Here is a 15,928-nt window from a genome sequence, read left to right as displayed (position 1 = left end):
TTCCTCGGAATATTCAAGTAATGTATTATACATTGATTTGCATTTTCTTGGCTGTTTGTTTGTATTTTAAATGTCATTGAAATTGTTGTATCATGAAAGCAACTTGAAAAACTTCTAAAAATAATCTGAACAGATGGATGTCATTTAAGATATTCAACATGAGAACTAGGCTCATTGCTGTATTTCTCCTAAAAATGTGATTTACTTTAAAGGGGCCAACTTTGATCTGATCTATAGTGGCACACAGTGCTACAGGGAAAGAGTACAACTGTTAGCCATATTCAGTTTAGGTGAAGGTCATTTTGGAACAACTGGACACTGCAAAAACATGCTGAAATAGAATCTTCTCAGAATTTTGCAACTTAGGATTGCCAATACCCAGTGGGGGCATGGGATCCCCTGGTTTGGAGGCCGTCCCCCCACTTCAGGATTATCAGAAAGCAGGGTGGGGGTGTTGAATATCCACTGGCACTCCATTATATCCTTTGGAGACTGGTCCCCATAGGGTATAATGGAGAATCAATCTGTGGTTATCTGGGTCTCTCTCTGGGTGGCTGCTTTTTGAGGTAGAGGCACCTCAAAATGAAGGGGATGTTCAGTGTAGCATCTGGCACCTCTCCTCAAAAAAAATCCCTCCAAATTTCAAAAAGATTGGACCAATGTATCCAATTCTATGAGCCTAAAATGAAGGTTATTTCCAATGAAGGAAGGCATTTAAAGAAGCACAATCCCTTTAAATGTGATGACCAGAATTCCTTTTGTAGTTCATTCGTGCTTGTCACAACCTTGCTCATGGCTTCACCTGCCAAAGTCTTCTGGCTCCACCCCAAAGTTCCCCAATGTGTCCTGAATCAGACCTGGCAACTCTACTGAAACTCCTAACATGGGAATTATTGCTGAAAATTTATCTTCAGTCTTATTGTCATCTGGTTTCTCTTTTGCTGGAACTTCTTTCACTCTCTAAGATGGTAAGTAAATTACTTTGCTGGTGGACAGTTCTGAAAAGGTAAGAAAGGATGATGAGCCTACAAAGAAGCCCTCCTCCATAAGTGTTGTTTCCTCATCATATCTTTTCCTTCTTCCTCCTTGTTGCTGTTGTTGTTTTTGGCAAATGAAATGCCGTCAAAGGATAGTCACAGCTTAGCAATGCTATTATACTGTTACTGGAAGCTGTAAGGGACAAAAGGCACAATATACCTGACATGTCAGGTCTCAAGTGTGTGACTGGACTCACAGTCAGACATACATTGAGAGAACTCATCTTAACAAGGGCTTATTTGTTTGCCTCTGTGAAGGAGCACATGTATGACCCAACATGAGTCCAGCATATTGTATAATTATGTCCTAATATAGCTTGATTTACAGGAGGCTGCCTTCTACCTTCCATAATGCCCCTATAGCTACCAGTTTTTCAAGGCTATAAGGGTGCATGATTCATCAAGGGCCCTACCTGTCCCTGCATATTTCAAAGTTATTTGCTATGAATAAACTGTCAGCTTGTGTTCAATTGATACTAACCATATTGCCTATAATGTTTATTTGCTTAGGACTAACCCTAGTGATCCCCAGTAGAATTCTAGGCATGCCTGAGGGGGAAGAGGAAAGGTGGGAGGGAATTAGGCGCCAAAGGCAATAAACGGGCGGTGAGCGCAGAAAGAGACACCGCCGCCGCTTCCCAAGCGCCGCAAGGACATCAGCTGGGAGGGGGAGTGGAAATGGTCCAGCTAAAGAGATAACAGACGTGTGAATTAAACACCTTAGAAAGTAGAATGCAACTTTATTATGAGAATGATTTAAAGCCCCCCGGCTTTGATGTACCCCCATAAATGCTAGTGCTTGTTCCTTGTATGTTATCACTTTCAAAGACGTTCTGCAAGAGTAACATTGTGTATTCAATAAATGAAACATTTTCAAAGAAAAGAGTCCTATCATTGTTGAAGCCTTAATGAACCCTGTGCTGACATAAACCCATTTGCCTGAACCATTTTCAGAAAGGTTTTGGGGAACAGGGAAAGACAAGGGAGAAAACTAGGGTTGCCAATGTCCAATAGGAGATTGGAGCTCTCCCAGAATTACAGTTTATCTCCAGATTACAGATACCAATTCCTCTAGAGGAAATGGGTGCTTTGAACTCTATAGCATTATGTTCTTGTTATGTATTGGACCTGGAGTTTGGCTTTAGGGCCAACAGAGACTTGGCTGAGCTTGAGACCCTAAAACAATAGCCACCTGGATTCAGGAAGGAGGCCCATCAGGGATCGTTAGGCCAGCTATTAACCTATAGTTGTGTGTAATGGGATTATGGTAATTGGATTCAGGAAGGAGGCCCATCAGGGGTCATTAGGCCAGCTATTGACCATAGTTGTGTGTAATGGGATGATGGTAATGGGTTTTTGGGTGGGGAGGTTTGCATGCATATAAGCAGGGCCCTTGGTCCTGCCAGACAGTTCTGTTCCTATCTCACTATGCTGAATCACTGAATAAAGAACTGAACTAAGTATCTCTTGGGCGTCCTCATGCTTTGAACCCAGTACATTATAGTTCTGCTGAGGTCTCTGCCCTCCCCATGCTACATTCCTCAAACCTTCAAGAATTTCCCACTTCAGAGTTGGCAGTCCTAGAGAGAGAGATGCACATATAGGCAGGGCTTTTTTTTTTTTTTTTTACTGGGGGAGCACAGCAGAATGGAGTTTTAGAATTTCATTGTGGAAACAATTTTTTTTAAAAATGTGTAAAAGTTCATTAGGGGTACCCGTGTACTTCTCTTTTATTTCCCTTGTGAGAGTTCCAGCACTTTTTCCAGAAAAAAAACAACCGCCTGCAAATATCCACATATGAGAGGCGCCCATCTGCTCTCACACTTTCACTCACATGTCAGATTTACTGTAAAAGAAAGGCCCATCTTGTATCCAGGTTTTGTCTCCGTACTGGGTTCAATAAATGTTACAGTGCCACTGGCAGACCTTCTGTATGAAAGTGTGTGAGAAATAGGCTCACTCTGATCTAGAAAAGCATGGAAGATTCTTGAGTTCTATTCAGTAATGTACTCAAGATTAACAAGACCTTGTAAAGACTGTTGGCACAATCTGAGATAGGATTCTGCTGTGAAAGCTTCACTGAAATCAGTGGTAGAAGTAATTCAAATTTACCTTTGAAATCTTATTAAAAGAGCTGATTGTAAAATTTGCTACATTCATGAACAAAACAAAAATGCAAAGAGGCACCTAAGTAATAAATCCCACCTCAAATGTTCCCTGAAGGTGTCAGGGAACAACAGGAACTCAGGAAATCTAGGGCTCCACCAAATTCCTATTGCCTGAGATCAGTGGCTGCAGGACAGTGTGTCAGGCTCTGTAACTTTATCATACTGAAATTATAGAATACTAACCAAATGGACTCTCCATACTAACCCACAGCCTTTTGTTATATTGTAGCTAGCATGCATATCAAAGGGGTGACATTTGAAGTGTTAACTTTGTTTAGGTTGTAAAAGGAGCAAAGCAATGTGGCCGTTAATAGATACCACCGCTGGCCAGCATCTTCCCAGAGGCAAAGAGATAAGCAGAAGCTCTCGTGTGAAAGTTTGCACCTTCACTCCCTGTTGTTTTGAGAATAGTGCCTTTGTTTAGATATCGCTTTGATGTAGATTCCATAAGACTAAGAAACACCCATTCCCAGGTATTAGTCTCAACTTTTGTTTCCAGCTATGAGTTTCCAATAAAGTATTACATTGTCTCAATGAATACCGCCTTGAGTCTCCATTGCCTGACACAGTGGGGCGTCGATGAGGAGGAAGCTGTGGCCATCAGGTGATGCAGAATTCAGGGACCTGGAAAAGATCCTGACTGGGGAACAGGAGGCAGAGCCCCAGGGACTGATGTCCCTTATGGGGGTCAGCAGAGGTACTAACAACCCACCAGACAGCAAGGAGTAACACACCCAGGTAAAGGGATGAGTAGGAGACTTGGACTCATAACAAACAGTAGTTACTATAACAAATAAAAGAGTGGCCAAGGAGGAACAAGGGAAGGTAACCCCTATAGGTGATGTGGGTTGCCCTGGTCTGAGGCAGCAGTAAGGGGCAACATGGTAATATGGAGATGTCTTAAATAAATAAATGATTCACTGTCTAGCAAGCAAGGCATGAGCTGAAACAGCAGGTTACCATACATCTCCATTAGAATTTTGCTTTTTGAAGAAAAGAAACAAAAGTGGACACTTTCAGGATCCTGAATTGAAACTATATTTGTGCTGGATATTTGAACATATGACTCTGCTCATCATATGAAACTTTAGTAGCACTAGTATGCAAAAGTCTTTAATCTTCAGCAACCCTTGTTTTACCAAGAAACCTAATATTATCAGTAACTGTAAACCACTGTTGTTGTGTGAAGAGCTAGTAAAATAGATATCATTTAGAAGATTCTTTGAAGATCCGTAGATTAGATTCCAAGATGGCATCAATGATAAAAGACAAGAACTCAACCAAATAAGATGGCTAGAGCCCTCTTTCCAGCTGTAGCTAAGAAGAGAAGGTAACAGAGAGCTGAAATAAGGATGAGAAAGACTCTGTCAAAGTACAGCTTAACTGGAAATATGAAATAATGGCTTAAAAGAGCAAGCTAAGAGCCTGGCTACACATTACATATATCATGTTAAAAGTAGCTGTGTCCAGGCAGCAGTGTTGCGAATTCTCAGGCTACAGTAGAGAAAGCTGGAAGGAATCATAGACAATAGGAGGGATTGACTTTTTTTCTCAAATACATGATCCTGTCCTTCCAGGTCCATTTGGAGCATTATTCACTAGAAGAGGAGATCTTCACTAGAAGAGGCATAAAATCAACATGGGGGCGGATGGCAAAGTGGGCTTTGTCTCTTGCTTCCCTGTGGCTTTGTGTCTGAGATAACTGTTTTTTTCCTTCTTTTTTTGTTTTGTTTTGAAATTGCATAAGTTGCCTCCAGCTTTCTTTTCTGATCTCTGGAGGAGTTCCAGTATATTCAGTTGTTCAAGCCTGTGGCTGATGACAGCTGTGCACACTGGTGGGGCAAATGTTTCCAATCCCTGCCATTGGCATCCCTCCACAGCTGCTCGCAACCAAAATTTGTATCAGAGAACTTGGCCTTTCACTTAGGCTGCTTTCATACATTGTAATCAAGAGAGGTTTCTCGATGGGTACAAATGTTGATTGCTTGTGCCTAACACCCACTGGGGACTGAGTATAGGGGATTGTGATGTCATTCTGATGGTGTGACATCACTTCTAGCGCAAACCCAGGAGTTGTATCATGTCAGCTCAGTGTGAGGTGCTAGCATTCACTGGGATTGCTATGGTTTTACTACTGTGACTGATTTCTCACTAGGCTTGTTCTGTTCTTGGAGTCCTTTCCCCCTCTGACACTTCCATCTGATTTCACACAAGTTGCTGCAGGGCTGCAACTTGCCTCGCCTCTTTCCCGCGGCAAGCACAAACCAGTTTTCAGTGGATCTTGCTGTCAACATGATGATGTCACTTCCAGGTTTGCCTTGGAAGTGACATCATGCTGTTGGAGTAACAGCATTTTTGCCACACTTTCCACTGGCAACCATGGCACACACCCTCCCTCTTGCATAGAGTGACTGAAGTCTTCATGATTTGAAATATGGAGTTCGCAAAGTTTGTCTTCTCTGCAACGAGGAATACTGAAACAGGTTTAAATTTAGGATCAGAACCCAATATGTAGGGAAAAGCTCCAATTTGCCTAGGTGCCTGTGTTTAGACTTCATAGTACATTAGTGATTGGTTCAAATCTTTGCAAACCCAGGAGCCTTATAGCACAGAGGTGTCAAACTCATTTGTTACAAGAACCTGATGTGACATAAATGTCATTTTGTTGGGCCGGGCCATAAGTGCCATAATATGTAATGCCAGGTACAGGAGAAATAAACTTTATAAAGGACACAGACAAACCCAATTTATTTTTTACTCAAATTACAAAGTTTTTTAAAACTCAAAATACAAAAAAAAAACAAAAAAAACAATTGACCCTTAGCACTGAAAGCAATTGATTTACTGAGAAACCTACAAAAGCCCCAATAAATGTATTTAATCATATGCAAGATTAGTTTTTCCCTAAGAGATACCATAAAAGGGGGAGTACCTTACATTTCCATACAGACCAGTTGCTTGTGGGCCAGGTAAGAACCCTGAACAGGCCAATTCTGACCCCCGGGCTTTATGTTTGACACCCCTGTTTCTAGCATGCTCTGTGTGCAACGGGAGGAGGAAAAGGAGCATGTAAATATGACAACAAATCATGTTTTTATTCTGATATACAAAATCAGACTATTTTGGACAATAGTCTCACTTTAAAGAGGTGTCATAGGGCTACCACATAATCCCCCAGCAGCAGATGCACTGGAGCCCAGAGGACAAGACCTGCATATCTCTGTGTTGCCACTAGCTGGAATTGGTCAATTCCAGCTACTAGCAACATATACAGATATGCCTGCAGTTACAGGGACTTCTGTGCAGGATGCAGATATGACTGTACAAACTTCCATAGTTCTATCACAGCCAGCTTTTTCTCTCATGCCCTTATCATACAGCCAAAATAGTACCCCCCATGTTGAGTTGCTATGTTGCAGTGGTTAGAGATTTGAAATAGGCCTGGCGAGATCCAGATCTAAATCCATGCTCACTGTGAAACTCAATGGGTGACCTGGGCCAGTAATTCTGTCTCCATGTAAGCTATCTCAGAGAATAAATATTATATATAGGTAAACTATAAGAATATGTTCTGTACTTTTGAAAGTTATAATACCAACAGAGAGTATGTTCCAGAGAAGATTAAGTAAATCATGTTGATTTAATAGCACGGTTTTTTAAGCATGTGTTTCACTGTTCAGGTTAATAAATGGGAATGTTTAATTTTGGCTTAATGTTGCCTAAGATTTGCAGTTACTAAGAAGATGTAGAAATATGAAGAGTGATGTTAATTCTTGTGCGACATAGGGTCACGATCCACCAGGGAATTCTCTAGCACAATCCCCATTGAAACACAAATGTTTTCCCCCAGAGCCATTGTGCTGACAGTTACTAAGAAGATGTAGAAATATGAAGAGTGATGTTAATTCTTGTGCGACTTAGGGTCACGATCCACCAGGGAATTCTCTAGCACAATCCCCATTGAAACACAAATGTTGCCCCCCAGAGCCATTGTGCTGACAGTCTTTGTAAGATTCTGTGATAATTTCATAAATAAATATGTTTGTACATCACCATGGCTACTGAAGGCATGCTGAGTTTACAGTTCAGTTTACTACACACACTTAGGTTGAATAAATCCTGTTGATTTCAACTGAATTACTTTTCAGATAAGTGAGTTTAGCATTGCAGTCTGAGCTATGACAATTTGAATTGCATTAAAATAATTTTAAGATGTCGTAGGGAGAGAAATTAGCTCTTTATCGCCAATGCAAGGCAGCAAAATCAAACAGAAAATCGGTTTATATTAATCTGGTTCCCTGAAGTGCCAAATATGCCTTTGGAAAACAATGAAAAGCAAAGGATCTCAACTTTGAGAATAACAAAAATATATTAGGAACAAAAATAATTGCTTTTAAATTCTGTAGCATGGATGGAAATGAAAGACAGCAGTTTCATGGCTGAAAAAAATATTTATAAACTCATGCTGTGAGATTGGAGATCTCCATCAGGTAAGAATTCTTCTAAGAGGAAAGTGGTGGTTTTGAAATAAATCATTAATTCAGAAAGATAGGTAATAGGATGAAATTATATACCAAAATGAGTGTCATGGAGCAATTAGCATATTTATGGTTCACAGTGCAAACCAGTGATCTTCCATATTTTTTAGTTTCAGATTTCTTATAAGCTTGTTAATTAGATGGCTGCAACAGTTATGAGGAAATGAAAGTGACATGGAAATACTTCTTTACTCAATGAATAATAGAATTGCGGAATTCACTGCCAGTGGATATAGTGACAGCCACAAGTCTAGATGGCTTTAAAAGTGGTGGTGGGGGGTAGAGTTGACAGGTCCATTAATGGTTACTAGATATGGTAAGCTAAGGGAAACTCCATACATAGAGACAGGACACCTTTGAATACCAGTGTTGCAAGGCAACATCGGGGGAAGGTCTTGGCCTCTGTGCCCCATTTATTGGCCCTCCAGAGCAATTGGTTGGCCACTGTGTGAACCAGTATGCTGGACTAGATGGACCACTAATTTGACTCATCAGGGCTGTAGATATGTTCTCATGATGTAGCACTTTGTTTTTCCTGTCTTTCTAGCTGCTGTTATCTGTTGGTATGTATTACTTGAGACAATATGGTAACTTGGATCCAATAGAATTTATCAATGAGTGGAAGGATTTCCACCTAAGGAGCATGACTGTCTTGCCTTCACCCTCCTGCTGCAGCCCTAAATGCCCCTCCCCAATACTGCTTATAATATCCAAGACAGTAAAGATAAAAAATGAAAACTGAAGATTGCCACAGGATTCCATTTTCAATCCTTTAATATTTTAGAATTGGAAGTGGGGATACTCCTACTCACATGTCAGGAGCAAGGCTGTTTATATAATTCCCACAAGCAGAAACTAGGAAATATTGAAACAGACAATCAGTTGAATCCAGCTAGCTCTCCCATGCAATTTTGCTCATTTTCCTCCTTACTATACTCTTTGACCCACATAGCTTTTGTATACACCGGTCTTGTGTGAGGAAAAAAACCCTTTTTCTAAACATTATAAATACCGGCATGGGTGCCAGCACACCGGGAGACGGTGACTCATGCTCATCTGGCCAGGGAGTGTGAGTACGCCTATCCAGGAATATAAAGGACTTGTGTTGTACAAAGAGCCATGAGTTAACTAGACTCCCTAAACTGGTATAGAGTGTCTACAAACAAAAAGAACGTCTTTCTGTCGTTCAGAGTGTCAGCCATGGAGTGGAAGAAACTGCGCCGCCAGGGAGCTGTCCAGGCGAACAGTTATGAAGCACTGACCATGGAATCCTCCATGGAAGGCTAATACCACATGCAGTCAACTTCCCAACAGACTTACTTCCATTCTAGCAGGACCGAAGGCTCATGTACACATCAGATGTCACCTTTGGCTGACCCATCAACCCCAAAGACTGTTTAAATGTTCAGGAGTCGCTTCCCTTGATCGACAGAACCTAGAACAAAGACTGGTGCCAAGAAAGAGACTATGACCATCTCCAGCCAGTACCAAGGCTTTTGTCTAAACCGGGTGTGACCTAGGCACCAATTTGAACACCTATTGTCACCTTAGTGTTAGTTTGAAGTGCCTCTTTTTACAGTCATTTTCCCATTCTTCTACACAGCGGTAACTTTGGAGCCTCCCCTGGGTACTTTTCAATATGAAAGCCTCACCAGGTACCAACCAACCAACCCAGCAAGTTGATTGGTCAGCCGCCAACACCCAATAATGTGTCACCGATCAACTCCCCATTGGCTACTGCATAAGTCCAGCCCTTATGGTCATTGCAGAGCCTCCCCTTTCTCCTCCCATCCCCTGAAGGTCAGCAATAGGTTATTTAACCTCTGACCCAACTTTACTTGTGTGTGTATCTATCAGTATCCCAATCCCCGCTGTATAGATCCATCCCCGATCCCTGATCAGTTTCGGGCTCCTTACCCACACCCTCGCTTGTCGCCATTGGAGTCTTCCTTGAAAGCTACGATAGGTAAATATTACCCTGTATGTATACCCTTTATGTTCCCCTATCGATCTATCTATATTTCCTAGGACTGTATGTATGATTGTATGAGCATTTTATCTTGTATGGAAGCCTATATTTTTTCCAATAAATTACAACTGATTTTACTACATTAAAGTCTCAAATATTTTAGCACTACTCTTCTGGATGTGTGCTTTTGTATACATTGGTAAAAGATCTCTAGTGAGCCAGGTGCCCACCTGACTAATTCCACAACCTCATTTTGAGGGCATTTTGGCTTACACTTGGGATCCCCAATGTAAACTTTTTGGGGTGGTCAAAGAGCTCTTCCTTTTTCACCAGCGAAAAAGTTGGTTGCATCCAACCTTATGGGCAGATAAATCCTGATTATGAGAACCATAGACAACAGGTCCCTAAAAGATGAAGCACAGATAAATATATTACACCCTAGGTATAATTTAGAAGACATTGCTGAATATTTCTGCTCTATTTTGAAGATGCAAAACTTTGAGAATCTATGCCTTGCTACAGACAATGAATGAATTCACACTAGAGAATTCCAAGGCACAACATTAGTCCCATGGTACAGATAAGGAATACCCAGAGAAATCTACATGCCCAAGGCCAAATACTACATTCTCAATTTAAAAAAAAAATTAAGCATACAAGATGTGGAAATGGAATATACCTCACTTTCACAAGAACACATCCTTGTTCAAAAGGGTACTGCCTCTGAACATGAAACTTCCATTTAATTATCATGGTTCATAACCAATAACAGGCTACAAGCAGATAGAATGAATAAAATTACTTCTATGAATAGCAGGTAGGAAACCTATAGCAATTCATTTATTTCTTAACAAGATGTTCACCTCAGAGATGTTTTTGGTTGTTTTAGTATAGGAACTTTAGTACAGAAACTGAGGTGGGGGTGGGGTTTCCCTCAGCTCCAGGCATGCACAGTGGGTGCCTGCCTCAAAGGGCTGAGAGAAAGCCTGCCAAAAGTCTAGCTCTAGAATGTTCCCAGTGAGGGCTGCAGTCCAGGCCTAGTACGCAGTGTGTGACTGCACAAATGACCAATCAAAGATCATCAGTGACAGGTAAGCTGCCTATTTTTAATCCTGGGGAAGTTGAGAAAATGTGATAGCTCAGTTAGTAAGCCAAGTCATAGGGAAAGACAAATGCAAAATTTCTAAACTCTAGTAAAAATTACTTCTGGACTGCAGTGGTTTACTGGTCATCTGTACCTCAAATATAAAAGCCAAATTCATACATCAAGGTTATCACAGACAGCACTTTTCTCAGGCCAGTAGCACAAATTCTGATAATTAGAGGGGCTTAAAGGGTTGCAGGAAGGCACTCTGCACGTGCTTAGCAGCCCTTCAGTCAGGGTCTTAAAAAATAACCAATGAGGAGCTCATTCTCTACACATTCTCTACATTTTTGCCCTCCTCTCATTGCCTTCCTCTCCTCATTATGCAAAAAAAAAAAAAGCTAAATTGTATCAGACTCTTCTCATAGTCTCTGAGTGGCTTGAAAACTGTCATCTGGAAGCAGAATATTTACATTAGGTAGCTTTTGATGGTATGAACTGTGTGGAACTGTGGTTTATGCTTCTCTCGTCAGTAAAGCACCATTGCGTATAATGACGGTGTTGTAACAATAATATTAATATCCTAGGATTACTTATGTGTCCTTGGAAATGTGCTGTAGTTCACAATGTGCTGGTAGCTCACAAAATGTGCTGTAGCTCACAAAAGCGTCATTCACGAAAAGGGGCATGCCCTCACAAAACGGTCACTCATTCTTCCAGACTACAAGCATTCTTGGAAAAGGCAAATGACTTTATCTCAAGGCAACACAAGATTTTAAAAAAATGATTTCTTGAGAGAATTTCTTCTTGATACTGTAATTGTGGTAGATTTTCTCAATATTCTTCGTCCCGGCCCACCTGTTGCCTGGTTAGCTAACTGCCACTGCAGGCAGCTGCCAGCCAGATAAGCCCAGTGGAGGGAAGGAGGACAAGGAGAAGGAAGGGAAGCAAAAGGGGACTGTTACTCCTCTCCAAATGAGATGAACAAATACCATGAATTCATTGTCCTGTACTTTCATTTTCAATATCCAAATGAATGAAACCAATGGTTTTCTTTATTTTGTTTGTTCTAGGGTCCCCAATCCCCAGTTAGAGGCAGGGGACCCCTAGTTGGAGGCCCTCCCCCTGCTTCAGGGCTATCAGAAAACAAGCGGAGATGTCCTCTGGGCATTCCATTGTACACTACGGAGACCAGTCACCATGGAGTATAATGGTGAATTGATCCATGAGTATCTGAGGCTCTATGGGGGCTGTTTTTTGAGGTAGAGGCACCAATTTTCTAGATAGCATCTGGAGCCTCTCCTCAACCCATCCCCAATTTTCAAAAAGATTGGACCAGGGGGCCCAATTCCATGATCCCAGAAGGTGTTCCTATCCTCCATTATTTCCAACTGAGGGAAGGCATTTAAAAGCAGCACGGGGCCTTTAATGGTCATGGCCAGAACTCCCTTTGGAGTTCAATCATGCTTATCACAACCTTGTGCCTAGCTCCACCCCCAAAGTCCCCAGATATTTCCTGAGTTGGACCTGGCAACCCTGTTTGTTACTAATTTGGAAACAATGCACATCCTTATTCTGTGCTTAAAATAAAGCCCACATCTGTGAAGATCAAAAGAAATGTGGTCATCTTTCCCTCAGTCTCTTGCTTGCCAAGAAACTTGAGATTTGCTGCTTCAGTGTTTGGGTTTAAGACCCCTGCCAGTTTTAAGTCCTTTCCAGCCCCTCATCCACAGGTGTGAAAAAGCAAAAGGCAGTGTTTCTAAATCAAGGGATGGCCATGCAGAAAAGATTATTTACAACTTATTTATTTATTAATTTAATCAAATTTGTATCCTGCCCTCCCCTTACAGGCTCAGGGCAGCTAACAACATTTTAAAACAACAATTCAGCTTAAAACAAGACAATATAAGAAAACAACAAACAGTTTACAAGACTATAAACTGATCATCCAAGATTCATTTACCATCGCTGCTATTATTATTGCTTTGGCGCTCACATATCACTGACATTATTACTACTGTTATGTTGGCACTCAAATGTTATTATCATAGTGCCGGTTGGGCTCTCAGAGCTATGAGGTAAATATTATAGTGTAGCGGTTGCCTGCCTCATATGTTAAATGCAAGCCGAAAGAAGAAGAAGAAGAAGAAGAAGAAGAAGAAGAAGAAGAAGAAGAAGAAGAAGATGATATTGGATTTATATCCCGCCCTCCACTCCGAAGAGTCTCAGAGCGGCTCACAATCTCCTTTATCTCCCTCCCCCACAACAGACACCCTGTGAGGTGGGTGGGGCTGGAGAGGGCTCTCACAACAGCTGCCCTTTCAAGGACAGCCTCTGCCAGAGCTATGGCTGACCCAAGTCCATTCCAGCATGTGCAAGTGGAGGAGTGGGGAATCAAACCCGGTTCTCCCAGATAAGAGTCTACACACTTAACCACTACACCAAACTGGCTCTCTTTTAGAGTTTAATGCAAGCCGTACCAGGTCCCGCAGAGCTCTAATTTCTTCTGGAAAGGCATTCCACCATGCGGGGGCCGCCATAGAAAAAGCCCTGGTCCTGCTGGTGGTCAACTGTACTTCTTTTGGCCCAGGGATTGTTAAAAGATTTTGCGCGCCTGAGTCTAATTTCAGCCTTCCTGAACTTTACTGTGCAGAAACTATTTCATCTTATTCTTGCAAAAGGTTTGGATTCACACAACTTTGCTGTTCTCCTGCTCACAACAATAAGCATGTATCTAAAATCCCTCTCTCTGAATGTACATACTTAACTTTCCCTGTCTTTTTTCGGTAAAGGGGAAGAGGGCCGCTGAAGAATACATCAGATGTGATTAATGCAGCAAAAATGATATCAGAGTCAGGATCCAGAATGGATATGCTTGCAAGGCAAATTTCTAACCAGGTAGGTTAACACAGTGGTGCATGGCATCTATTACTGTTTTGGTTTTTACGGGTGCTGATGATTGGAGATAACTGATATGTGCAGCAATAATGAAAATGAGGTTTCGGAGAATGGGATGAAATAGACAGTAATCCAATAAAGGCTCTGATATTGCTGAAAAGGCAAGGCCTCGTTTTAAACAGGAGTCTGTTGCCTCACTGAATCCTAGCTATTAAAGCAACTCATCACGTCAGATAGATATTGAAAGGTGATTTAAAGATGGGAATAAAAGAACTGAAAATGGATTTTTGAGAATGAATTTGGGGCATGAGAACCAGTAACAAAGAATGGGGAGAACTGGCACTGAACACATGAGCTGCCTTATATTGGGTCAACCTGTTGGTCTGTCAGGGTAAGTATTGTCTACTCTGGCTGGTACTGGCCCTCCAGTAGGACCTGATACTTTAAACTGAGTATTTGGGGATTTATTTTTATTTACTGCATTTATACCCAGCCTAGAAAAAAAGGACCCCAGAGGGGATGTTTAGGAGCTTACATCATCCTCATCTCCTCCGTTTTGGGCTCTATCTTCCTTACCCCCCCCCCCCAAAAAAAAATACTTGTTTGCTTCTGGGCTTCATTGTTTAAATTCCCTGTGAGACTTCTGCTGAACTCTAAGATTTGACAACCCTAATATTTCCCCCCACAAAAAATGAAAAAATAAACCGTCTAAAGCAGACAGATGGGAATCTTCATGAAGCCACTGTAGTCACATAAGAGAAAGCAATTTAAACAATATGATGTTTATTATATTTAATAATTTTTTATTATGGCAATTTTATTATGACTTTATTATGGCTTTATTATGACAATTATAATTCAAGAAGCATTTTAAGGGAGATGCTGAGCTGATATAATGCAGTACACCTTCCAGTGATGTCAAAGGTGTGTGGCATATGCAACTGAGTTAAGCAAATGGGCTGTGCTAATTAGCTCTGGCACCTCTTTCTCTATGCAATGACCCCTGGCTCTGTTTTATCCTCACAACAACTCTGTGAGGAAGGTTAAGCTGAGAGTGTATGACGGGCTTTCTTGACTGTTGAAGGCTGCCAATGATGCATGCCTCTTCAAATACTTTCATACAAAAGAGTATAGCATAATAGTATTAAGAGAGAGAGAGAGAGCCTTGTATGTAACCGGATGCTGCTGGTAAGGCAGAGGTGAAGACGCAGTTTGATATTCAGAAAGCAAAAGCTACTTTCCCCCCCATAAACAGTAAAGCAGAGGTTTGTATGGCATTTGGAAAATGCAAATAGCGGAAAACTTATTAAAATGGCAAAAAAGAAAAAAGTAGAGAATGCAAACAGTTCTGCGCTACTTCGTGCCAGATGTATCCCCCAAGGCAGGGTTCAAAGCTTCCTTAGAAAGAGTTCTGTTTTCTCAGATCGTGGGCTGAACTCATGTTTAATCCCATTTGGAGCAGGAAGAAGAGTTCAGCCACACTGGCTGCCTCCCTTGAGAGCTTCAAGGACTCTGAGCAACCAGCTTACTCACAATTCTATTTAGCTTCTAACTCTACTTCTTTTGATTAACTTGAAAGCTAAATGCATGAGTTTCAGGAAAATTAAAATCCTACATTTGTATTGGCTACTAAGGGTGTCTTCTTGGCCAATTAAAAAGAGCCAGGCACAGAGAACAAGGGAAACCAAGCATCTGTAACTAATGGAGGTGTTATCAAAGATTTCAGGTTTTCACGGCTGGTAACATCATTAGGGTTTGTAGAATCTTTCGGGCTCAAGTGCCGTGTTCTACTGGAGAAAGTTTTCCTTCCAGACGTTTCGTTCTCAGCTGCGGAGAACATCCTCAGTGGCGTTGCAGCCAGAGCAGGCGCTCTGACCTTCTTGGCTGCTGTGCATTGATGCACAGCACTCAATGCACAGCAGCCAAGAAGGTCAGAGCGCCTGCTCCGGCTGCAACGCCACTGAGGATGTTCTCCGCAGCTGAGAACGAAATGTCTGGAAGGAAAACTTCCTCCAGAAGAACACGGCACTTGAGCCCGAAAGATTCTACAAACCCTAATAATGGAGGTGTTAGTTTTATAGGCAGAGATGACTACCCATTCATACCTAGATAGGAAACAGCAGTTCCTTTGACCAAAACAACATGCACACAAGCCATTAATGTAAGAAATGCTAAGTTCCCTCTCAGACACCGGGTAATACAACATACACATTGTAGGAATCTTGTTTCAAGGA

At 41.5% G+C, this 15,928-nt stretch overlaps 1 protein-coding gene across 2 annotated transcripts in view; it reads left to right on the top strand.

The window, feature by feature from the left end:
* The window catches only part of CTNNA3 (catenin alpha 3), a 1,035,346-nt gene that overhangs the window by 986,462 nt on the left and 32,956 nt on the right, over positions 1-15,928 (top strand). For both annotated transcript variants that reach the window (XM_060241118.1, XM_060241119.1), the window contains one exon: positions 13,589-13,694. In XM_060241118.1, the coding sequence (XP_060097101.1) occupies positions 13,589-13,694 (106 nt within the window). The remainder of the gene's footprint in view (positions 1-13,588; positions 13,695-15,928) is intronic.

This window comes from Heteronotia binoei, chromosome 6 (genome assembly GCF_032191835.1).
Source record: "Heteronotia binoei isolate CCM8104 ecotype False Entrance Well chromosome 6, APGP_CSIRO_Hbin_v1, whole genome shotgun sequence".
In the NCBI taxonomy this organism is placed as follows: domain Eukaryota; kingdom Metazoa; phylum Chordata; class Lepidosauria; order Squamata; family Gekkonidae; genus Heteronotia; species Heteronotia binoei.
Note: the sequence above shows the minus strand (reverse complement) of the source record. Positions and strands in the feature narration are given on the sequence as shown.